The sequence below is a fragment of the Oncorhynchus mykiss genome, chromosome 4 (assembly GCF_057628025.1).
Source record: "Oncorhynchus mykiss isolate SJ-2025 chromosome 4, ASM5762802v1, whole genome shotgun sequence".
Lineage (NCBI taxonomy): Eukaryota > Metazoa > Chordata > Actinopteri > Salmoniformes > Salmonidae > Oncorhynchus > Oncorhynchus mykiss.
Window position 1 is genome coordinate 9,951,118 of NC_143025.1, and position 24,253 is coordinate 9,975,370.

The 24,253-nt window shown below is 38.7% G+C and overlaps 1 protein-coding gene and 2 long non-coding RNA genes across 15 annotated transcripts in view; 2 read left to right on the plus strand and 1 right to left on the minus strand.

Moving 5' to 3' along the window:
* LOC110522722 (inositol hexakisphosphate and diphosphoinositol-pentakisphosphate kinase 1) overlaps positions 1–24,253 on the minus strand; it is an 88,630-nt gene that overhangs the window by 36,810 nt on the left and 27,567 nt on the right. For 6 of the 10 annotated variants that reach the window (XM_090231084.1, XM_090231081.1, XM_090231077.1 and 3 more), the window contains exons 14-15: positions 21,820–21,905; positions 20,101–20,226 (exon numbers count right to left, since the gene is read on the minus strand). In XM_090231084.1, the coding sequence (XP_090087210.1) occupies positions 20,101–20,226; positions 21,820–21,905 (212 nt within the window). Of the gene's footprint in view, positions 1–20,100; positions 20,227–21,819; positions 21,906–23,432; positions 23,457–24,253 lie in introns of all 10 variants that reach the window. The other 4 variants (XM_090231079.1, XM_090231075.1, XM_090231082.1 and 1 more) reach the window with 1 other exon arrangement.
* LOC149983692 (uncharacterized) lies at positions 445–9,759 on the plus strand. Of its 2 annotated transcripts, XR_016495076.1 has the most exons (5): positions 445–527; positions 1,413–1,449; positions 4,988–5,024; positions 7,048–7,084; positions 9,690–9,759. It is a non-coding gene; the product is annotated as an uncharacterized LOC149983692 (long non-coding RNA). The 2 variants fall into 2 exon arrangements; XR_016495075.1 differs by lacking the exon at positions 445–527 and having other exon boundaries at positions 1,395–1,449; positions 4,970–5,024.
* LOC149983693 (uncharacterized) lies at positions 13,937–20,073 on the plus strand. Of its 3 annotated transcripts, XR_016495079.1 has the most exons (4): positions 13,937–13,979; positions 16,177–16,213; positions 17,846–17,882; positions 19,555–19,628. It is a non-coding gene; the product is annotated as an uncharacterized LOC149983693 (long non-coding RNA). The 3 variants fall into 3 exon arrangements; XR_016495078.1 differs by lacking the exon at positions 13,937–13,979 and having other exon boundaries at positions 16,158–16,213; XR_016495077.1 differs by lacking the exons at positions 13,937–13,979; positions 16,177–16,213 and adding an exon at positions 20,049–20,073 and having other exon boundaries at positions 17,828–17,882; positions 19,555–19,591.

Here is a 24,253-nt window from a genome sequence, read left to right on the forward strand (position 1 = left end):
TATCAAACACTGTACAGCGTTATCTACATGTAGTTCAACTGAATTCAATTGAAACCAGGGCTGCTTTTGATGTCAAATCATTTGGGTTTGACCAAATAGTGAATAGGTAGCATATAGTGTAGAGGTAGTATATAGTGTAGAGGTGGTATATAGTGTAGAGGTGGTATATAGTGTAGAGGTGGTATATAGTGTAGAGGTAGTATATAGTATATAGTGTAGAGGTGGTATATAGTGTAGAGGTGGTATATAGTGTAGAGGTGGTATATAGTGTAGAGGTGGTATATAGTGTAGAGGTGGTATATAGTGTAGAGGTGGTATATAGTGTAGAGGTGGTATATAGTGTAGAGGTGGTATATAGTGTAGAGGTGGTATATAGTGTAGAGGTGGTATATAGTGTAGAGGTGGTATATAGTGTAGAGGTGGTATATAGTGTAGAGGTGGTATATAGTGTAGAGGTGGTATATAGTGTAGAGGTGGTATATAGTGTAGAGGTGGTATATAGTGTAGAGGTGGTATATAGTGTAGAGGTGAGGAGTGTAGAGGTAGTATATAGTGTAGAGGTAGTATATAGTGTAGAGGTGGTATATAGTGTAGAGGTGGTATATAGTGTAGAGGTATATAGTGTAGAGGTGAGGAGTGTAGAGGTGGTATATAGTGTAGAGGTGGTATATAGTGTAGAGGTAGTATATAGTGCAGAGGTGGTATATAGTGTAGAGGTAGTATATAGTGTAGAGGTGGTATATAGTGTAGAGGTGGTATATAGTGTAGAGGTGGTATATAGTGTAGAGGTAGTATATAGTGTGGAGATGGTATATAGTGTAGAGGTGGTATATAGTGTAGAGGAGGTATATAGTGTAGGGGTGGTATATAGTGTAGAGGTGGTATATAGTGTAGAGGTGGTATATAGTGTAGAGGTAGTATATAGTGTAGAGGTGGTATATAGTGTAGAGGTGGTATATAGTGTAGAGGTGGTATATAGTGTAGAGGTGGTATATAGTGTAGAGGTGGTATATAGTGTAGAGGTAGTATATATTGTAGAGGTGGTATATAGTGTAGAGGTGGTATATAGTGTAGAGGTGGTATATAGTGTAGAGGTAGTATATAGTATATAGTGTAGAGGTAGTATATAGTGTAGAGGTGGTATATAGTGTAGAGGTGGTATATAGTGTAGAGGTGGTATATAGTGTAGAGGTGGTATATAGTGTAGAGGTGGTATATAGTGTAGAGGTAGTATAGTGTAGAGGTGGTATATAGTGTAGAGGTGGTATATAGTGTAGAGGTGGTATATAGTGTAGAGGTAGTATATAGTGTAGAGGTAGTATATAGTGTAGAGGTAGTATATAGTGTAGAGGTAGTATATAGTGTAGAGGTGGTATATAGTGTAGAGGTGGTATATAGTATATAGTGTAGAGGTGAGGAGTTTAACCAGAGATAGTATATAGTGTAGAGGTGGTATATAGTGTAGAGGTGGTATATAGTGTAGAGGTGGTATATAGTGTAGGGGTGGTATATAGTGTAGAGGTGGTATATAGTGTAGAGGTGGTATATAGTGTAGAGGTGGTATATAGTGTAGGGGTGGTATATAGTGTAGGGGTGGTATATAGTGTAGAGGTGGTATATAGTGTAGAGGTGGTATATAGTGCAGAGGTAGTATATAGTGTAGAGGTGGTATATAGTGTAGTATATAGTGTAGAGGGAGTATATAGTGTAGAGGTGGTATATAGTGTAGAGGTGGTATATAGTGTAGAGGTGGTATATAGTGTAGAGGTGGTATATAGTGTAGAGGTGGTATATAGTGCAGAGGTGGTATATAGTGCAGAGGTGGTATATAGTGTAGAGGTGGTATATAGTGTAGAGGTGGTATATAGTGTAGAGGTGGTATATAGTGTAGAGGTGGTATAAGTGTAGAGGTAGTATATAGTGTAGAGGTGGTATATAGTGTAGAGGTAGTATATAGTGTAGAGGTAGTATATAGTGTAGAGGTGGTATATAGTGTAGAGGTGGTATATAGTGTAGAGGTGGTATATAGTGTCGAGGTGGTATATAGTGTAGAGGTAGTATATAGGTAGAGGTTGTATATAGTGTAGTGTGGTATATAGTGTAGGGGTGGGGTATAGTGTAGGGGTGGTATATAGTGTAGAGGTGGTATATAGTGTAGAAGTAGTATATGTGTAGAGGTAGTATATAGTGTAGAGGTAGTATATAGTGTAGAGGTGGTATATAGTGTAGAGGTGGTATATAGTGTAGAGGTGGTATATAGTGTAGAGGTAATATATAGTGTAGAGGTGGTATATAGTGTAGAGGTAGTATATACGTGTAGAGGTGGTATATAGTGTAGAGGTGGTATATAGTGCAGAGGTGGTATATAGTGTAGAGGTGGTATATAGTGTAGAGGTGGTATATAGTGTAGAGGTGGTATATAGTGCAGAGGTGGTATAGTGTAGAGGTGGTATATAGTGCAGAGGTGGTATATAGTGTAGAGGTGGTATATAGTGTAGAGGTATATAGTGTAGAGGTGGTATATAGTGTAGAGGTGGTATATAGTGTAGAGGTGGTATATAGTGTAGAGGTGGTATATAGTGTAGAGGTGGTATATAGTGTAGAGGTGGTATATAGTATATAGTGTAGAGGTGGTATATAGTGTAGAGGTGGTATATAGTGTAGAGGTGGTATATAGTGTAGAGGTGGTATATAGTGTAGAGGTGGTATATAGTGTAGAGGTGGTATATAGTGTAGAGGTAGTATATAGTGTAGAGGTGGTATATAGTGTAGAGGTGGTATATAGTGTAGAGGTAGTATATAGTGTAGAGGTGGTATATAGTGTAGAGGTGGTATATAGTGTAGAGGTGGTATATAGTGTAGAGGTAGTATATAGTGTAGAGGTGGTATATAGTGTAGAGGTGGTATATAGTGCAGAGGTGGTATATAGTGCAGAGGTAGTATATAGTGTAGAGGTGGTATATAGTGTAGAGGTGGTATATAGTGTAGAGGTGGTATATAGTGTAGAGGTGGTATATAGTGTAAAGGTGGTATATAGTGTAGAGGTGGTATATAGTGTAGAGGTGGTATATAGTGCAGAGGTGGTATATAGTGCAGAGGTAGTATATAGTGTAGAGGTGGTATATAGTATATAGTGTAGAGGTAGTATATAGTGTAGAGGTAGTATATAGTGTAGAGGTGGTATATAGTGTAGAGGTGGTATATAGTGTAGAGGTGGTATATAGTGTAGAGGTGGTATATAGTGTAGAGGTAGTATATAGTATATAGTGTAGAGGTAGTATATAGTATATAGTGTAGAGGTAGTATATAGTGTAGAGGTGGTATATAGTGTAGAGGTGGTATATAGTGTAGAGGTGGTATATAGTGTAGAGGTAGTATATAGTGTAGAGGTGGTATATAGTGTAGAGGTGGTATATAGTGTAGAGGTGGTATATAGTGTAGAGGTAGTATATAGTGTAGAGGTGGTATATAGTGTAGAGGTGGTATATAGTGCAGAGGTGGTATATAGTGCAGAGGTAGTATATAGTGTAGAGGTGGTATATAGTGTAGAGGTGGTATATAGTGTAGAGGTGGTATATAGTGTAGAGGTGGTATATAGTGTAAAGGTGGTATATAGTGTAGAGGTGGTATATAGTGTAGAGGTGGTATATAGTGCAGAGGTGGTATATAGTGCAGAGGTAGTATATAGTGTAGAGGTGGTATATAGTATATAGTGTAGAGGTAGTATATAGTGTAGAGGTAGTATATAGTGTAGAGGTGGTATATAGTGTAGAGGTGGTATATAGTGTAGAGGTGGTATATAGTGTAGAGGTGGTATATAGTGTAGAGGTAGTATATAGTATATAGTGTAGAGGTAGTATATAGTATAGTGTAGAGGTAGTATATAGTGTAGAGGTGGTATATAGTGTAGAGGTGGTATATAGTGCAGAGGTGGTATATAGTGCAGAGGTAGTATATAGTGTAGAGGTGGTATATAGTGTAGAGGTGGTATATAGTGTAGAGGTGGTATATAGTGTAAAGGTGGTATATAGTGTAGAGGTGGTATATAGTGTAGAGGTGGTATATAGTGCAGAGGTGGTATATAGTGCAGAGGTAGTATATAGTGTAGAGGTGGTATATAGTATATAGTGTAGAGGTAGTATATAGTGTAGAGGTAGTATATAGTGTAGAGGTGGTATATAGTGTAGAGGTGGTATATAGTGTAGAGGTGGTATATAGTGTAGAGGTGGTATATAGTGTAGAGGTAGTATATAGTATATAGTGTAGAGGTAGTATATAGTATATAGTGTAGAGGTAGTATATAGTGTAGAGGTGGTATATAGTGTAGAGGTGGTATATAGTGTAGAGGTAGTATATAGTGTAGAGGTGGTATATAGTGTAGAGGTGGTATATAGTGTAGAGGTGGTATATAGTGTAGAGGTGGTATATAGTGTAGAGGTAGTATATAGTGTAGAGGTGGTATATAGTGTAGGGGTGGTATATAGTGTAGAGGTGGTATATAGTGTAGAGGTGGTATATAGTGTAGAGGTGGTATATAGTGTAGAGGTAGTATATAGTGTAGAGGTGGTATATAGTGTAGAGGTGGTATATAGTGTAGAGGTGGTATATAGTGTAGAGGTGTATATAGTGTAGAGGTAGTATATAGTGTAGAGGTAGTATATAGTGTAGAGGTGGTATATAGTGCAGAGGTGGTATATAGTGTAGAGGTAGTATATAGTGTAGAGGTGGTATATAGTGTAGAGGTGGTATATAGTGTAGAGGTGGTATATAGTGTAGGGGTGGTATATAGTGTAGAGGTGGTATATAGTGTAGAGGTGGTATATAGTATATAGTGTAGAGGTATATAGTGTAGAGGTAGTATATAGTGTAGAGGTAGTATATAGTGTAGAGGTGGTATATAGTGTAGGGGTGGTATATAGTGTAGAGGTGGTATATAGTGTAGAGGTGGTATATAGTATATAGTGTAGAGGTAGTATATAGTGTAGAGGTGAGGAGTTTAACCAGAGATAGTATATAGTGTAGAGGTGGTATATAGTGTAGAGGTGGTATATAGTGTAGAGGTAGTATATAGTGTAGAGGTGGTATATAGTGTAGAGGTGGTATATAGTGTAGAGGTGGTATATAGTGTAGAGGTAGTATATAGTGTAGAGGTGGTATATAGTGTAGAGGTGGTATATAGTGCAGAGGTGGTATATAGTGCAGAGGTGGTATATAGTGCAGAGGTAGTATATAGTGTAGAGGTGGTATATAGTGTAGAGGTGGTATATAGTGTAGAGGTGGTATATAGTGTAGAGGTGGTATATAGTGTAAAGGTGGTATATAGTGTAGAGGTGGTATATAGTGTAGAGGTGGTATATAGTGTAAAGGTGGTATATAGTGTAGAGGTGGTATATAGTGTAGAGGTGGTATATAGTGTAGGGGTGGTATATAGTGTAGAGGTGGTATATAGTGTAGAGGTGGTATATAGTATATAGTGTAGAGGTATATAGTGTAGAGGTAGTATATAGTGTAGAGGTAGTATATAGTGTAGAGGTGGTATATAGTGTAGGGGTGGTATATAGTGTAGAGGTGGTATATAGTGTAGAGGTGGTATATAGTATATAGTGTAGAGGTAGTATATAGTGTAGAGGTAGTATATAGTGTAGAGGTGGTATATAGTGTAGAGGTGGTATATAGTGTAGAGGTGGTATATAGTGCAGAGGTAGTATATAGTGTAGAGGTGGTATATAGTATATAGTGTAGAGGTAGTATATAGTGTAGAGGTAGTATATAGTGTAGAGGTGGTATATAGTGTAGAGGTGGTATATAGTGTAGAGGTGGTATATAGTGTAGAGGTGGTATATAGTGTAGAGGTAGTATATAGTATATAGTGTAGAGGTAGTATATAGTATATAGTGTAGAGGTGGTATATAGTGCAGAGGTGGTATATAGTGCAGAGGTAGTATATAGTGTAGAGGTGGTATATAGTATATAGTGTAGAGGTAGTATATAGTGTAGAGGTAGTATATAGTGTAGAGGTGGTATATAGTGTAGAGGTGGTATATAGTGTAGAGGTGGTATATAGTGTAGAGGTGGTATATAGTGTAGAGGTAGTATATAGTATATAGTGTAGAGGTAGTATATAGTGTAGAGGTGGTATATAGTGTAGAGGTGGTATATAGTGTAGAGGTGGTATATAGTGTAGAGGTAGTATATAGTGTAGAGGTGGTATATAGTGTAGAGGTGGTATATAGTGTAGAGGTGGTATATAGTATATAGTGTAGAGGTAGTATATAGTGTAGAGGTGGTATATAGTGTAGAGGTGGTATATAGTGTAGAGGTAGTATATAGTGTAGAGGTGGTATATAGTGTAGAGGTGGTATATAGTGTAGAGGTGGTATATAGTGTAGAGGTGGTATATAGTGTAGAGGTGGTATATAGTGTAGAGGTAGTATATAGTGTAGAGGTGGTATATAGTGTAGGGGTGGTATATAGTGTAGAGGTGGTATATAGTGTAGAGGTGGTATATAGTGTAGAGGTGGTATATAGTGTAGAGGTAGTATATAGTGTAGAGGTGGTATATAGTGTAGAGGTGGTATATAGTGTAGAGGTGGTATATAGTGTAGAGGTGGTATATAGTGTAGAGGTAGTATATAGTGTAGAGGTGGTATATAGTGCAGAGGTGGTATATAGTGTAGAGGTAGTATATAGTGTAGAGGTGGTATATAGTGTAGAGGTATATAGTGTAGAGGTGGTATATAGTGTAGAGGTAGTATATAGTGTAGAGGTGGTATATAGTGTAGAGGTAGTATATAGTGTAGAGGTGGTATATAGTGTAGAGGTGGTATATAGTGTAGGGGTGGTATATAGTGTAGAGGTGGTATATAGTGTAGAGGTGGTATATAGTATATAGTGTAGAGGTATATAGTGTAGAGGTAGTATATAGTGTAGAGGTAGTATATAGTGTAGAGGTGGTATATAGTGTAGGGGTGGTATATAGTGTAGAGGTGGTATATAGTGTAGAGGTGGTATATAGTATATAGTGTAGAGGTAGTATATAGTGTAGAGGTGAGGAGTTTAACCAGAGATAGTATATAGTGTAGAGGTGGTATATAGTGTAGAGGTGGTATATAGTGTAGAGGTAGTATATAGTGTAGAGGTGGTATATAGTGTAGAGGTGGTATATAGTGTAGAGGTGGTATATAGTGTAGAGGTAATATATAGTGTTGAGGTGGTATATAGTGTAGAGGTGGTATATAGTGCAGAGGTGGTATATAGTGTAGAGGTGGTATATAGTGTAGAGGTGGTATATAGTGTAGAGGTGGTATATAGTGTAGAGGTGGTATATAGTGTAGAGGTGGTATAGTGTAGAGGTGGTATATAGTGTAGAGGTAGTATATAGTGTAGAGGTGGTATATAGTGTAGGGGTGGTATATGTTATAGAGTGTGAGAGGTTGGAGATAGGGCTGTGGTGGGAGAGAGTGGAGAAGGGGGGAGAGTGGGTAGAGGGAGGTGAGAGTGGTGAGGGGGTTGTGAGGGTAGTGGGAGGAGTGAGAGTGTGGGTGGGCTCTATGAGAGAGAGGGGCAGAGCAGACGGGGGTGGGGGGGGTGTGTGTGGGGGGAACGCTATCAGCGCGTGAGTAGTCCGAGTCTATGATGTGTCATACGGGGGCTATGATACGTAGAGGTGGTATATAGTGTAGAGGTGGTATATAGTGTGAGGGTGGTATATAGTGTAGAGGTAGTATATAGTATATAGTGTAAGGGTGGTATATAGTGTAGAGGTGGTATATAGTGTAGAGGTGGTATATAGTATATAGTGTAGAGGTAGTATATAGTGTAGAGGTCATATAGTGTAGAGGTAGTATATAGTGTAGAGGTGGTATATAGTATATAGTGTAGAGGTAGTATATAGTGTAGAGGTGGTATATAGTGTAGAGGTGGTATATAGTGTAGAGGTGGTATATAGTGTAGAGGTAGTATATAGTATATAGTGTAGAGGTAGTATATAGTGTAGAGGTGGTATATAGTGTAGAGGTGGTATATAGTATATAGTGTAGAGGTAGTATATAGTGTAGAGGTAGTATATAGTGTAGAGGTGGTATATAGTGTAGAGGTGGTATATAGTATATAGTGTAGAGGTAGTATATAGTGTAGAGGTGGTATATAGTGTAGAGGTGGTATATAGTGTAGAGGTGGTATATAGTGTAGAGGTAGTATATAGTATATAGTGTAGAGGTAGTATATAGTGTAGAGGTGGTATATAGTGTAGAGGTGGTATATAGTGTAGAGGTGGTATATAGTGTAGAGGTGGTATATAGTGTAGAGGTGGTATATAGTGCAGAGGTGGTATATAGTGCAGAGGTGGTATATAGTGTAGAGGTGGTATATGGTAGAGGTGGTATATAGTGTAGAGGTGGTATATAGTGTAGAGGTAGTATATAGTATATAGTGTAGAGGTAGTATATAGTGTAGAGGTGGTATATAGTGTAGAGGTGGTATATAGTATATAGTGTAGAGGTAGTATATAGTGTAGAGGTAGTATATAGTGTAGAGGTGGTATATAGTGTAGAGGTGGTATATAGTATATAGTGTACAGGTAGTATATAGTGTAGAGGTGGTATATAGTGTAGAGGTGGTATATAGTGTAGAGGTGGTATATAGTGTAGAGGTGGGTATATAGTATATAGTGTAGAGGTAGTATATAGTGTAGAGGTGGTATATAGTGTAGAGGTGGTATATAGTGTAGAGGTGGTATATAGTGTAGAGGTGGTATATAGTGTAGAGGTGGTATATAGTGTAGAGGTGGTATATAGTGTAGAGGTGGTATATAGTGTAGAGGTGGTATATAGTGTAGAGGTGGTATATAGTGTAGAGGTGGTATATAGTGTAGAGGTAGTATATAGTGTAGAGGTGGTATATAGTGTAGGGGTGGTATATAGTGTAGAGGTGGTATATAGTGTAGAGGTGGTATATAGTGCAGAGGTGGTATATAGTGTAGAGGTGATATAGTGTAGAGGTGGTATATAGTGTAGAGGTGGTATATAGTGTAGGGGTGGTATATAGTGTAGAGGTGGTATATAGTGCAGAGGTGGTATATAGTGTAGAGGTAGTATATAGTGTAGAGGTGGTATATAGTGTAGAGGTGGTATATAGTGTAGAGGTGGTATATAGTGTAGAGGTGGTATATAGTGTAGAGGTGGTATATAGTGTAGAGGTGGTATATAGTGTAGAGGTGGTATATAGTGTAGAGGTGGTATATAGTGTAGAGGTGGTATATAGTGTAGAGGTAGTATATAGTGCAGAGGTGGTATATAGTGTAGAGGTGGTATATAGTGTAGAGGTAGTATATAGTGTAGAGGTAGTATATAGTGTAGAGGTGGTATATAGTGTAGAGGTAGTATATAGTGTAGAGGTAGTATATAGTGTAGAGGTAGTATATAGTGTAGAGGTGGTATATAGTGTAGAGGTAGTATATAGTGTAGAGGTAGTATATAGTTTAGAGGTGGTATATAGTGTAGGGGTGGTATATAGTGTAGAGGTGGTATATAGTGTAGAGGTGGTATATAGTGTAGAGGTAGTATATAGTGTAGAGGTAGTATATAGTGTAGAGGTAGTATATAGTTTAGAGGTGGTATATAGTGTAGGGGTGGTATATAGTGTAGAGGTGGTATATAGTGTAGAGGTGGTATATAGTATATAGTGTAGAGGTGAGGAGTTTAACCAGAGATAGTATATAGTGTAGAGGTGGTATATAGTGTAGAGGTGGTATATAGTGTAGAGGTAGTATATAGTGTAGAGGTGGTATATAGTGTAGAGGTGGTATATAGTGTAGAGGTGGTATATAGTGTAGAGGTAATATATAGTGTAGAGGTGGTATATAGTGTAGAGGTAGTATATAGTGTAGAGGTGGTATATAGTGTAGAGGTGGTATATAGTGCAGAGGTGGTATATAGTGTAGAGGTGGTATATAGTGTAGAGGTGGTATATAGTGTAGAGGTGGTATATAGTGCAGAGGTGGTATATAGTGTAGAGGTGGTATATAGTGCAGAGGTGGTATATAGTGTAGAGGTGGTATATAGTGTAGAGGTATATAGTGTAGAGGTGGTATATAGTGTAGAGGTGGTATATAGTGTAGAGGTGGTATATAGTGTAGAGGTGGTATATAGTATATAGTGTAGAGGTAGTATATAGTGTAGAGGTGGTATATAGTGTAGAGGTGGTATATAGTATATAGTGTAGAGGTAGTATATAGTGTAGAGGTGGTATATAGTGTAGAGGTGGTATATAGTGTAGAGGTGGTATATAGTGTAGAGGTAGTATATAGTATATAGTGTAGAGGTAGTATATAGTGTAGAGGTGGTATATAGTGTAGAGGTGGTATATAGTGTAGAGGTGGTATATAGTGTAGAGGTGGTATATAGTGTAGAGGTGGTATATAGTGCAGAGGTGGTATATAGTGCAGAGGTGGTATATAGTGTAGAGGTGGTATATAGTGTAGAGGTGGTATATAGTGTAGAGGTGGTATATAGTGTAGAGGTAGTATATAGTATATAGTGTAGAGGTAGTATATAGTGTAGAGGTGGTATATAGTGTAGAGGTGGTATATAGTATATAGTGTAGAGGTAGTATATAGTGTAGAGGTAGTATATAGTGTAGAGGTGGTATATAGTGTAGAGGTGGTATATAGTATATAGTGTAGAGGTAGTATATAGTGTAGAGGTGGTATATAGTGTAGAGGTGGTATATAGTGTAGAGGTGGTATATAGTGTAGAGGTGGGTATATAGTATATAGTGTAGAGGTGGTATATAGTGTAGAGGTGGTATATAGTGTAGAGGTGGTATATAGTGTAGAGGTGGTATATAGTGTAGAGGTGGTATATAGTGTAGAGGTGGTATATAGTGTAGAGGTGGTATATAGTGTAGAGGTGGTATATAGTGTAGAGGTAGTATATAGTGTAGAGGTGGTATATAGTGTAGGGGTGGTATATAGTGTAGAGGTGGTATATAGTGTAGAGGTGGTATATAGTGCAGAGGTAGTATATAGTGTAGAGGTGGTATATAGTGTAGAGGTGGTATATAGTGTAGAGGTGGTATATAGTGTAGGGGTGGTATATAGTGTAGGGGTGGTATATAGTGTAGAGGTGGTATATAGTGCAGAGGTAGTATATAGTGTAGAGGTGGTATATAGTGTAGAGGTGGTATATAGTGTAGAGGTGGTATATAGTGTAGAGGTGGTATATAGTGTAGAGGTGGTATATAGTGTAGAGGTGGTATATAGTGTAGAGGTGGTATATAGTGTAGAGGTGGTATATAGTGTAGAGGTGGTATATAGTGTAGAGGTGGTATATAGTGTAGAGGTAGTATATAGTGCAGAGGTGGTATATAGTGCAGAGGTGGTATATAGTGTAGAGGTGGTATATAGTGTAGAGGTGGTATATAGTGTACAGGTATATAGTGTAGAGGTAGTATATATTATATAGTGTAGAGGTAGTATATAGTGTAGAGGTGGTATATAGTGTAGAGGTAGTATATAGTGTAGAGGTAGTATATAGTGTAGAGGTGGTATATAGTGTAGAGGTGGTATATAGTGTAGAGGTGGTATATAGTGTAGAGGTAGTATATAGTGTAGAGGTAGTATATAGTGTAGAGGTGGTATATAGTGTAGAGGTGGTATATAGTGTAGGGGTGGTATATAGTGTAGAGGTGGTATATAGTGTAGAGGTAGTATATAGTGTAGAGGTAGTATATAGTGTAGAGGTGGTATATAGTGTAGAGGTAGTATATAGTGTAGAGGTAGTATATAGTGTAGAGGTAGTATATAGTGTAGAGGTGGTATATAGTGTAGAGGTAGTATATAGTGTAGAGGTAGTATATAGTGTAGAGGTAGTATATAGTTTAGAGGTGGTATATAGTGTAGGGGTGGTATATAGTGTAGAGGTGGTATATAGTGTAGAGGTGGTATATAGTGTAGAGGTAGTATATAGTATATAGTGTAGAGGTAGTATATAGTGTAGAGGTGGTATATAGTGTAGAGGTGGTATATAGTATATAGTGTAGAGGTAGTATATAGTGTAGAGGTAGTATATAGTGTAGAGGTAGTATATAGTGTAGAGGTAGTATATAGTGTAGAGGTAGTATATAGTTTAGAGGTGGTATATAGTGTAGGGGTGGTATATAGTGTAGAGGTGGTATATAGTGTAGAGGTGGTATATAGTGTAGAGGTAGTATATAGTATATAGTGTAGAGGTAGTATATAGTGTAGAGGTGGTATATAGTGTAGAGGTGGTATATAGTATATAGTGTAGAGGTAGTATATAGTGTAGAGGTAGTATATAGTGTAGAGGTGGTATATAGTGTAGAGGTGGTATATAGTATATAGTGTAGAGGTAGTATATAGTGTAGAGGTGGTATATAGTGTAGAGGTGGTATATAGTGTAGAGGTGGTATATAGTGTAGAGGTGGGTATATAGTATATAGTGTAGAGGTGGTATATAGTGTAGAGGTGGTATATAGTGTAGAGGTGGTATATAGTGTAGAGGTGGTATATAGTGTAGAGGTGGTATATAGTGTAGAGGTGGTATATAGTGTAGAGGTGGTATATAGTGTAGAGGTGGTATATAGTGTAGAGGTAGTATATAGTGTAGAGGTGGTATATAGTGTAGGGGTGGTATATAGTGTAGAGGTGGTATATAGTGTAGAGGTGGTATATAGTGCAGAGGTAGTATATAGTGTAGAGGTGGTATATAGTGTAGAGGTGGTATATAGTGTAGAGGTGGTATATAGTGTAGGGGTGGTATATAGTGTAGGGGTGGTATATAGTGTAGAGGTGGTATATAGTGCAGAGGTAGTATATAGTGTAGAGGTGGTATATAGTGTAGAGGTGGTATATAGTGTAGAGGTGGTATATAGTGTAGAGGTGGTATATAGTGTAGAGGTGGTATATAGTGTAGAGGTGGTATATAGTGTAGAGGTGGTATATAGTGTAGAGGTGGTATATAGTGTAGAGGTGGTATATAGTGTAGAGGTGGTATATAGTGTAGAGGTGGTATATAGTGTAGAGGTAGTATATAGTGCAGAGGTGGTATATAGTGCAGAGGTGGTATATAGTGTAGAGGTGGTATATAGTGTAGAGGTGGTATATAGTGTACAGGTATATAGTGTAGAGGTAGTATATATTATATAGTGTAGAGGTAGTATATAGTGTAGAGGTGGTATATAGTGTAGAGGTAGTATATAGTGTAGAGGTAGTATATAGTGTAGAGGTGGTATATAGTGTAGAGGTGGTATATAGTGTAGAGGTGGTATATAGTGTAGAGGTTGTATATAGTGTAGAGGTAGTATATAGTGTAGAGGTGGTATATAGTGTAGAGGTGGTATATAGTGTAGGGGTGGTATATAGTGTAGAGGTGGTATATAGTGTAGAGGTAGTATATAGTGTAGAGGTAGTATATAGTGTAGAGGTGGTAAATAGTGTAGAGGTAGTATATAGTGTAGAGGTAGTATATAGTGTAGAGGTAGTATATAGTGTAGAGGTGGTATATAGTGTAGAGGTAGTATATAGTGTAGAGGTAGTATATAGTGTAGAGGTAGTATATAGTTTAGAGGTGGTATATAGTGTAGGGGTGGTATATAGTGTAGAGGTGGTATATAGTGTAGAGGTGGTATATAGTATATAGTGTAGAGGTGGTATATAGTGTAGAGGTAGTATATAGTGTAGAGGTAGTATATAGTGTAGAGGTAGTATATAGTTTAGAGGTGGTATATAGTGTAGGGGTGGTATATAGTGTAGAGGTGGTATATAGTGTAGAGGTGGTATATAGTGTAGAGGTAGTATATAGTGTAGAGGTAGTATATAGTGTAGAGGTAGTATATAGTTTAGAGGTGGTATATAGTGTAGGGGTGGTATATAGTGTAGAGGTGGTATATAGTGTAGAGGTGGTATATAGTATCTAGTGTAGAGGTGAGGAGTTTAACCAGAGATAGTATATAGTGTAGAGGTGGTATATAGTGTAGAGGTGGTATATAGTGTAGAGGTAGTATATAGTGTAGAGGTGGTATATAGTGTAGAGGTGGTATATAGTGTAGAGGTGGTATATAGTGTAGAGGTAATATATAGTGTAGAGGTGGTATATAGTGTAGAGGTGGTATATAGTGTAGAGGTAGTATATAGTGTAGAGGTGGTATATAGTGTAGAGGTGGTATATAGTGCAGAGGTGGTATATAGTGTAGAGGTGGTATATAGTGTAGAGGTGGTATATAGTGTAGAGGTGGTATATAGTGCAGAGGTGGTATATAGTGTAGAGGTGGTATATAGTGCAGAGGTGGTATATAGTGTAGAGGTGGTATATAGTGTAGAGGTATATAGTGTAGAGGTGGTATATAGTGTAGAGGTGGTATATAGTGTAGAGGTGGTATATAGTGTAGAGGTATATAGTGTAGAGGTGGTATATAGTGTAGAGGTGGTATATAGTGTAGAGGTGGTATATAGTGTAGAGGTGGTATATAGTATATAGTGTAGAGGTAGTATATAGTGTAGAGGTGGTATATAGTGTAGAGGTGGTATATAGTGTAGAGGTGGTATATAGTGTAGAGGTGGTATATAGTGTAGAGGTGGTATATAGTGTAGAGGTGGTATATAGTGTAGAGGTGGTATATAGTGTAGAGGTAGTATATAGTGTAGAGGTGGTATATAGTGTAGAGGTGGTATATAGTGTAGAGGTGGTATATAGTGTAGAGGTGGTATATAGTGTAGAGGTGGTATATAGTGTAGAGGTGGTATATAGTGTAGAGGTGGTATATAGTGTAGAGGTGGTATATAGTGTAGAGGTAGTATATAGTGTAGAGGTGGTATATAGTGTAGAGGTGGTATATAGTGTAGAGGTGGTATATAGTGTAGAGGTGGTATATAGTGCAGAGGTAGTATATAGTGTAGAGGTGGTATATAGTGTAGAGGTGGTATATAGTGTAGAGGTGGTATATAGTGTAGAGGTGGTATATAGTGCAGAGGTGGTATATAGTGCAGAGGTAGTATATAGTGTAGAGGTGGTATATAGTGTAGAGGTGGTATATAGTGTAGAGGTAGTATATAGTGTAGAGGTGGTATATAGTGTAGAGGTGGTATATAGTGTAGAGGTGGTATATAGTGTAGAGGTGGTATATAGTGTAGAGGTGGTATATAGTGTAGAGGTGGTATATAGTGTAGAGGTAGTATATAGTGCAGAGGTGGTATATAGTGTAGAGGTAGTATATAATATATAGTGTAGAGGTAGTATATAGTGTAGAGGTGGTATATAGTGTAGAGGTAGTATATAGTGTAGAGGTGGTATATAGTGTAGAGGTGGTATATAGTGTAGAGGTAGTATATAGTGCAGAGGTGGTATATAGTGCAGAGGTGGTATATAGTGTAGAGGTGGTATATAGTGTAGAGGTGGTATATAGTGTACAGGTATATAGTGTAGAGGTAGTATATATTATATAGTGTAGAGGTAGTATATAGTGTAGAGGTGGTATATAGTGTAGAGGTAGTATATAGTGTAGAGGTAGTATATAGTGTAGAGGTGGTATATAGTGTAGAGGTGGTATATAGTGTAGAGGTGGTATATAGTGTAGAGGTAGTATATAGTGTAGAGGTAGTATATAGTGTAGAGGTGGTATATAGTGTAGAGGTGGTATATAGTGTAGGGGTGGTATATAGTGTAGAGGTGGTATATAGTGTAGAGGTAGTATATAGTGTAGAGGTAGTATATAGTGTAGAGGTAGTATATAGTGTAGAGGTAGTATATAGTGTAGAGGTGGTATATAGTGTAGAGGTAGTATATAGTGTAGAGGTAGTATATAGTTTAGAGGTGGTATATAGTGTAGGGGTGGTATATAGTGTAGAGGTGGTATATAGTGTAGAGGTGGTATATAGTGTAGAGGTAGTATATAGTGTAGAGGTGGTATATAGTGTAGAGGTAGTATATAGTGTAGAGGTAGTATATAGTTTAGAGGTGGTATATAGTGTAGGGGTGGTATATAGTGTAGAGGTGGTATATAGTGTAGAGGTGGTATATAGTGTAGAGGTAGTATATAGTGTAGAGGTAGTATATAGTGTAGAGGTAGTATATAGTTTAGAGGTGGTATATAGTGTAGGGGTGGTATATAGTGTAGAGGTGGTATATAGTGTAGAGGTGGTATATAGTATATAGTGTAGAGGTGAGGAGTTTAACCAGAGATAGTATATAGTGTAGAGGTGGTATATAGTGTAGAGGTGGTATATAGTGTAGAGGTAGTATATAGTGTAGAGGTGGTATATAGTGTAGAGGTGGTATATAGTGTAGAGGTGGTATATAGTGTAGAGGTAATATATAGTGCAGAGGTGGTATATAGTGTAGAGGTAGTATATAGTGTAGAGGTGGTATATAGTGTAGAGGTGGTATATAGTGCAGAGGTGGTATATAGTGTAGAGGTGGTATATAGTGTAGAGGTGGTATATAGTGTAGAGGTGGTATATAGTGCAGAGGTGGTATATAGTGTAGAGGTGGTATATAGTGTAGAGGTATATAGTGTAGAGGTGGTATATAGTGTAGAGGTGGTATATAGTGTAGAGGTGGTATATAGTGTAGAGGTATATAGTGTAGAGGTGGTATATAGTGTAGAGGTGGTATATAGTGTAGAGGTGGTATATAGTGTAGAGGTGGTATATAGTATATAGTGTAGAGGTAGTATATAGTGTAGAGGTGGTATATAGTGTAGAGGTGGTATATAGTGTAGAGGTGGTATATAGTGTAGAGGTGGTATATAGTGTAGAGGTGGTATATAGTGTAGAGGTGGTATATAGTGTAGAGGTAGTATATAGTGTAGAGGTGGTATATAGTGTAGAGGTGGTATATAGTGTAGAGGTGGTATATAGTGTAGAGGTGGTATATAGTGTAGAGGTAGTATATAGTATAGAGGTAGTATATAGTGTAGAGGTGGTATATAGTGTAGAGGTAGTATATAGTGTAGAGGTGGTATATAGTGTAGAGGTGGTATATAGTGTAGAGGTAGTATATAGTGCAGAGGTGGTATATAGTGCAGAGGTGGTATATAGTGTAGAGGTGGTATATAGTGTAGAGGTGGTATATAGTGTACAGGTATATAGTGTAGAGGTAGTATATATTATATAGTGTAGAGGTAGTATATAGTGTAGAGGTGGTATATAGTGTAGAGGTAGTATATAGTGTAGAGGTAGTATATAGTGTAGAGGTGGTATATAGTGTAGAGGTGGTATATAGTGTAGAGGTGGTATATAGTGTAGAGGTAGTATATAGTGTAGAGGTAGTATATAGTGTAGAGGTGGTATATAGTGTAGAGGTGGTATATAGTGTAGGGGTGGTATATAGTGTAGAGGTGGTATATAGTGTAGAGGTAGTATATAGTGTAGAGGTAGTATATAGTGTAGAGGTAGTATATAGTGTAGAGGTAGTATATAGTGTAGAGGTGGTATATAGTGTAGAGGTAGTATATAGTGTAGAGGTAGTATATAGTTTAGAGGTGGTATATAGTGTAGGGGTGGTATATAGTGTAGAGGTGGTATATAGTGTAGAGGTGGTATATAGTGTAGAGGTAGTATATAGTGTAGAGGTGGTATATAGTGTAGAGGTAGTATATAGTGTAGAGGTAGTATATAGTTTAGAGGTGGTATATAGTGTAGGGGTGGTATATAGTGTAGAGGTGGTATATAGTGTAGAGGTGGTATATAGTGTAGAGGTAGTATATAGTGTAGAGGTAGTATATAGTGTAGAGGTAGTATATAGTTTAGAGGTGGTATATAGTGTAGGGGTGGTATATAGTGTAGAGGTGGTATATAGTGTAGAGGTGGTATATAGTATATAGTGTAGAGGTGAGGAGTTTAACCAGAGATAGTATATAGTGTAGAGGTGGTATATAGTGTAGAGGTGGTATATACTGTAGAGGTAGTATATAGTGTAGAGGTGGTATATAGTGTAGAGGTGGTATATAGTGTAGAGGTGGTATATAGTGTAGAGGTAATATATAGTGTAGAGGTGGTATATAGTGTAGAGGTAGTATATAGTGTAGAGGTGGTATATAGTGTAGAGGTGGTATATAGTGCAGAGGTGGTATATAGTGTAGAGGTGGTATATAGTGTAGAGGTGGTATATAGTGTAGAGGTGGTATATAGTGCAGAGGTGGTATATAGTGTAGAGGTGGTATATAGTGTAGAGGTATATAGTGTAGAGGTGGTATATAGTGTAGAGGTGGTATATAGTGTAGAGGTGGTATATAGTGTAGAGGTGGTATATAGTGTAGAGGTGGTATATAGTGTAGAGGTATATAGTGTAGAGGTGGTATATAGTGTAGAGGTGGTATATAGTATATAGTGTAGAGGTAGTATATAGTGTAGAGGTGGTATATAGTGTAGAGGTGGTATATAGTGTAGAGGTGGTATATAGTGTAGAGGTGGTATATAGTGTAGAGGTGGTATATAGTGTAGAGGTGGTATATAGTGTAGAGGTAGTATATAGTGTAGAGGTGGTATATAGTGTAGAGGTGGTATATAGTGTAGAGGTGGTATATAGTGCAGAGGTAGTATATAGTGTAGAGGTGGTATATAGTGTAGAGGTGGTATATAGTGTAGAGGTGGTATATAGTGCAGAGGTGGTATATAGTGCAGAGGTAGTATATAGTGTAGAGGTGGTATATAGTGTAGAGGTGGTATATAGTGTAGAGGTAGTATATAGTGTAGAGGTGGTATATAGTGTAGAGGTGGTATATAGTGTAGAGGTGGTATATAGTGTAGAGGTGGTATATAGTGTAGAGGTAGTATATAGTGCAGAGGTGGTATATAGTGTAGAGGTAGTATATAGTATATAGTGTAGAGGTAGTATATAGTGTAGAGGTGGTATATAGTGTAGAGGTAGTATATAGTGTAGAGGTGGTATATAGTGTAGAGGTGGTATATAGTGTAGAGGTGGTATATAGTGTAGAGGTGGTATATAGTGTAGGGGTGGTATATAGTGTAGGGGTGGTATATAGTGTAGAGGTGGTATATAGTGTAGAGGTGGTATATAGTGTAGAGGTGGTATATAGTGTAGAGGTGGTATATAGTGTAGAGGTAGTATATAGTGTAGAGGTGGTATATAGTGTAGAGGTGGTATATAGTGTAGAGGTGGTATATAGTGTAGAGGTGGTATATAGTGCAGAGGTGGTATATAGTGTAGAGGTAGTATATAGTGTAGAGGTGGTATATAGTGTAGAGGTATATAGTGTAGAGGTGGTATATAGTGTAGAGGTGGTATATAGTGTAGAGGTGGTATATAGTGTAGAGGTGGTATATAGTGTAGGGGTGGTATATAGTGTAGAGGTGGTATATAGTGTAGAGGTGGTATATAGTGTAGAGGTGGTATATAGTGTAGAGGTGGTATATAGTATATAGTGTAGAGGTATATAGTGTAGAGGTAGTATATAGTGTAGAGGTAGTATATAGTGTAGAGGTGGTATATAGTGTAGGGGTGGTATATAGTGTAGAGGTGGTATATAGTGTAGAGGTGGTATATAGTATATAGTGTAGAGGTAGTATATAGTGTAGAGGTGAGGAGTTTAACCAGAGATAGTATATAGTGTAGAGGTGGTATATAGTGTAGAGGTGGTATATAGTGTAGAGGTGGTATATAGTGTAGAGGTAGTATATAGTATATAGTGTAGAGGTAGTATATAGTGTAGAGGTGGTATATAGTGTAGAGGTAGTATATAGTGTAGAGGTGGTATATAGTGTAGAGGTGGTATATAGTGTAGAGGTGGTATATAGTGTAGAGGTGGTATATAGTGTAGAGGTGGTATATAGTGTAGGGGTGGTATATAGTGTAGGGGTGGTATATAGTGTAGAGGTGGTATATAGTGTAGAGGTGGTATATAGTGTAGAGGTGGTATATAGTGTAGAGGTGGTATATAGTGTAGAGGTGGTATATAGTGTAGAGGTGGTATATAGTGTAGAGGTAGTATATAGTGTAGAGGTAGTATATAGTGTAGAGGTAGTATATAGTGTAGAGGTGGTATATAGTGTAGAGGTGGTATATAGTGTAGAGGTGAGGAGTGGAACCAGAGGTAGTAGGAGTGTCCAGTAGTAGAGTGCTGTACCTTGTCCTCCAGGGTACATGCAGCGGAAGGCCCTGCCCAGCTCCTCAGCCTGTACCCTGCCTGCCGGGGTCAGCTCCCCACCCCACTTCAACACCAGCAGCAGAGACGGACCCTCCGTTGGACACTCTGAACACACACAAAAACAACTGCATTCGTTCCTTCAGGCCAAGAATGTGCATGTTAAACGTACAGTTGAAGTCGGAAGTTTACATACACTTAGGTTGGTGTCATTAAAACTCGTTTTTCAACCATTCCACAAATTTCTTGTTAACAAACTATAGTTTTGGCAAGTTGGTTAGGACATCTACTTTGTGCATGACACAAGTCATTTTTCCAACAATTGTTTAGACATGTTATTTCACTGTATCACAATTTCAGTGAGTCAGAATTTTACATACACTAAGTTGACTGTGCCTTTATACAGATTGGAATATTCCAGAAAATGATGTCATGGATTTAGAAGCTTCTGATAGGCTAATTTACATAATTTGAGTCAATTAGAGGTGTACCTGTGGATGTATTTCAAGGTGTACCTTCAAACTCAGTGCCTCTTTGCTTGACATCATGGGAAAATCAAAAGAAATCAGCCAAGACCTCAGAAAAAAAACACCTGAAGGTACCACGTTCATCTGTACCAACACCACGGGACCACGCAGCCGTCATACCGCCCAGGAAGGAGACACGTTCTGTCTCCTAGAGATGAACGTACTTTGGTGCGGAAAGAGCAAATCAATCGCTGAACAACAGCAAAGGACCTTGTGAAGATACTAGAGGAAACAGCTACAAAAGTATCTATATCCACAGTAAAACGAGTCCTATATCGACATAACCTGAAAGGCCGCTCAGCAAGGAAGAAGCCACTGCCATAAAAAAAGCCAGACTACGGTTTGCAACTGCACATAGGGACAAATATCGTACTTTTTTGGAGAAATGTCCTCTGGTTTGATAAAACAAAAATAGAACATGAAGCACGGGGGTGGCAGCATCATGTTGTGGGGGTGCTGTGCTGCAGGAGGGACTGGTGCACTTCACAAAATAGATGGTATCATGAGGGGGGGGGGGGGAATTATGTGGATATATTGAAGCAACATCTCAAGACATCAGTCAGGAAGTTAAAGCTTGGTTGCAAATGGGTCTTCCAAATGGACAATGAACCATAGCATACTTCCAAAGTTGTGGCAAAATGGCTTAAGGACAACAATGTCAAGGTATTGGAGTGGCCATCACAAAGCCCTGACCTCAATCCCATAAAAAATGTGTAGGTAAAACTGAAGAAGCGTGTGCGAGCAAGAAGGCCTACAAACCTGACTTAGTTACACCAGGTCTGTCAGGAGGAATGGGCCAACATTCACCCAACTTATTGTGGGAAGCTTGTGGAAGGCAACCCAAAACATTTGACACAAGTTAAACAATTTAAAGGCAATGCTACAAAATATGAATTGAGTGTAAACTTCTGACCCACTGGGAATGTGATAAATATAAATAAAAGCTGAAATAAATCATTCTCTCTAGTATTATTCTGACATTTCACATTCTTAAAATAAAGTGGTGATCCTAAGACAGGGAATTTGTACTAGGATTAAATGCCAGGAATTGTGAAAAACAGTTTAAGTGTATTTGGCCAAGGTGTATGTAAATTTCAGACTTCAACTGTGTGTGAAAGAAGTTAATCATGAACATGAGCAGAGATGGTGTATGCCTGCGACTCCTCCTCCCTACCTTCTTCCTCACTGGAGGCTTTGGGCTGTCCGTTGGGCAGGTAGGTGAGCTGCACCTTCCTGTTGATGCCTGAGAAATGGCCGTACCTGGAAGAGACACGCACACAGGGGGAAGGTATCCACCCTTAATGAAGATCAGTCAATATTATACAGGTATCCACCCTTAATGAAGATCAGTCATCATTATACAGGTATCCACCCTTAATGAAGATCAGTCCTCATTATACAGGTATCCACCCTTAATGAAGATCAGTCATCATTATACAGGTATCCACCCTTAATGAAGATCATCATTATACAGGTATCCACCCTTAATGAAGATCAGTCCTCATTATACAGGTATCCACCCTTAATGAAGAACAGTCCTCATTATACAGGTATCCACCCTTAATGAAGATCATCATTATACAGGTATCCACCCTTAATGAAGATCAGTCCTCATCATACAGGTACAGTACACACTCCTTACAGACATGTGACAAATGTCAAGAGCTTAGCGTTGAGCTCAACTCCAATCGAACTCTGTCAATTTAGGAAGTACATTTTAAATATCCTTTTTTATTTTTTAAATAACACTTTTCTTGAACTGAAATCAATGAATTACTGGATGGAATTGGCCATTTTTAAATGGAACTGACACAACATTTATTTTCAGAACCATAGTTCAGAGGTCTTCGACCAGCTTCAAACGCTAGCTAGCAAGTGCTAGGCTAAACTAGCTGCCTGGTTTCTGGAAACATGTTTTGGGTGGTTGTGTTCGACCTTTGGTAGCCTGAGGTCACTGTGTTACTGGTAATCCCTTATGTGCCACACCAGCATGCACTTGGTAAAAGTGCATAACACCCCTCCCACCTAGCTCTACATCCCCTGTGGTTTGAGATACATTGATATGACAGTGATAGGCTACCTACTGCTGTTCAATGCTCCGGCAATTATAATACTTTAGCATATCCGTCACTAATGTAAAACATACCTTCCTCTAATAGAAAAGAGAGTGTCCTTGGGACAAGCATCTGGTTTGACAACGTACAGAACGAACACATGACAGCCCCGTAAAAATGGGTTTGATAGGCGATACAGTTTGTGTTTCACAACCGATCCTGGATTCCCCGTTCCCGCACTCTTCCAGATCAATAACCCTCACAGATCAATAACCCTCACAGATCAATAACCCTCACAGATCATGGACCTGTCTGTTTGATCCTTGATTATTGTCAAAGAGGTGCCATTTGCATTGAATTGTGGTTAATATGCAATCCCATACCATTATCAACCAGTTTAACCAGGAAGACTACATACAGTACACAGAGAATGAGAAGAGTGAGAGGACGAAGGTGTAGTGAGATTAGAGGGCAACTTTCAGAACGACATGCATCGCAGACAAACACAGCACTCGTTCAAAAACGCACACACACATGGATGTGGCTAGCGGTCCCTGATTCTAATGGTCAGTATAAAATCCCTCGTTATGAATGGAGGTTAATGGCAGTGGTGGTTACAGAGCGAGGAGGAGTGAACCGGGGGAGGGGGAGGAGTGAACTGGGGGAGGGGTGGGGGGGGAGTGAACCGTGGGAGGGGTGAGGAGTGAACCGTAGGGAGTGTGGGGGGGTATACCGAGTGTCATTCAAGCTGGACTCCCTTTGGAAAGAGGAGGAGAGAGAGAGAGAAAGGAGGGAGGGAGGAAAAGAGAATTAGAGACACAAGGAGGATGGGGATTGTCCACAAAGTGAAAGCTGCTAGGCTATGGTGTGTTTCAGGAATACAGGGACGAGGCTAATTCAATATGTGTGGAGCACTGGACTACAGACACAGCAATGACACAGAGGAGGTTTCTACACTGGACTACAGACACAGCGATGACACAGAGGAGGTTTCTACACTGGACTACAGACACAGCAATGACACAGAGGAGGTTTCTACACTGGACTACAGACACAGCAATGACACAGAGGAGGTTTCTACACTGGACTACAGACACAGCAATGACACAGAGGAGATTTCTACACTGGACTACAGACACAGCAATGACACAGAGGAGGTTTCTACACTGGACTACAGACACAGCAATGACACAGAGGAGGTTTCTACACTGGACTACAGACACAGCGATGACACAGAGGAGGTTTCTACACTGGACTACAGACACAGCAATGACACAGAGGAGGTTTCTACACTGGACTACAGACACAGCAATGACACAGAGGAGATTTCTACACTGGACTACAGACACAGCGATGACACAGAGGAGGTTTCTACACTGGACTACAGACACAGCGATGACACAGAGGAGGTTTCTACACCAAGGATCACATACAGAAGAGCAGATCACTACTTGATGCATGGATAAAATGATGGACAGATTAGAGCGTGACGTGTGTACTAGGATACCAGATTTGCCATGGCAACGAAATAAAAACAAAGCAGACTTTGTTCCT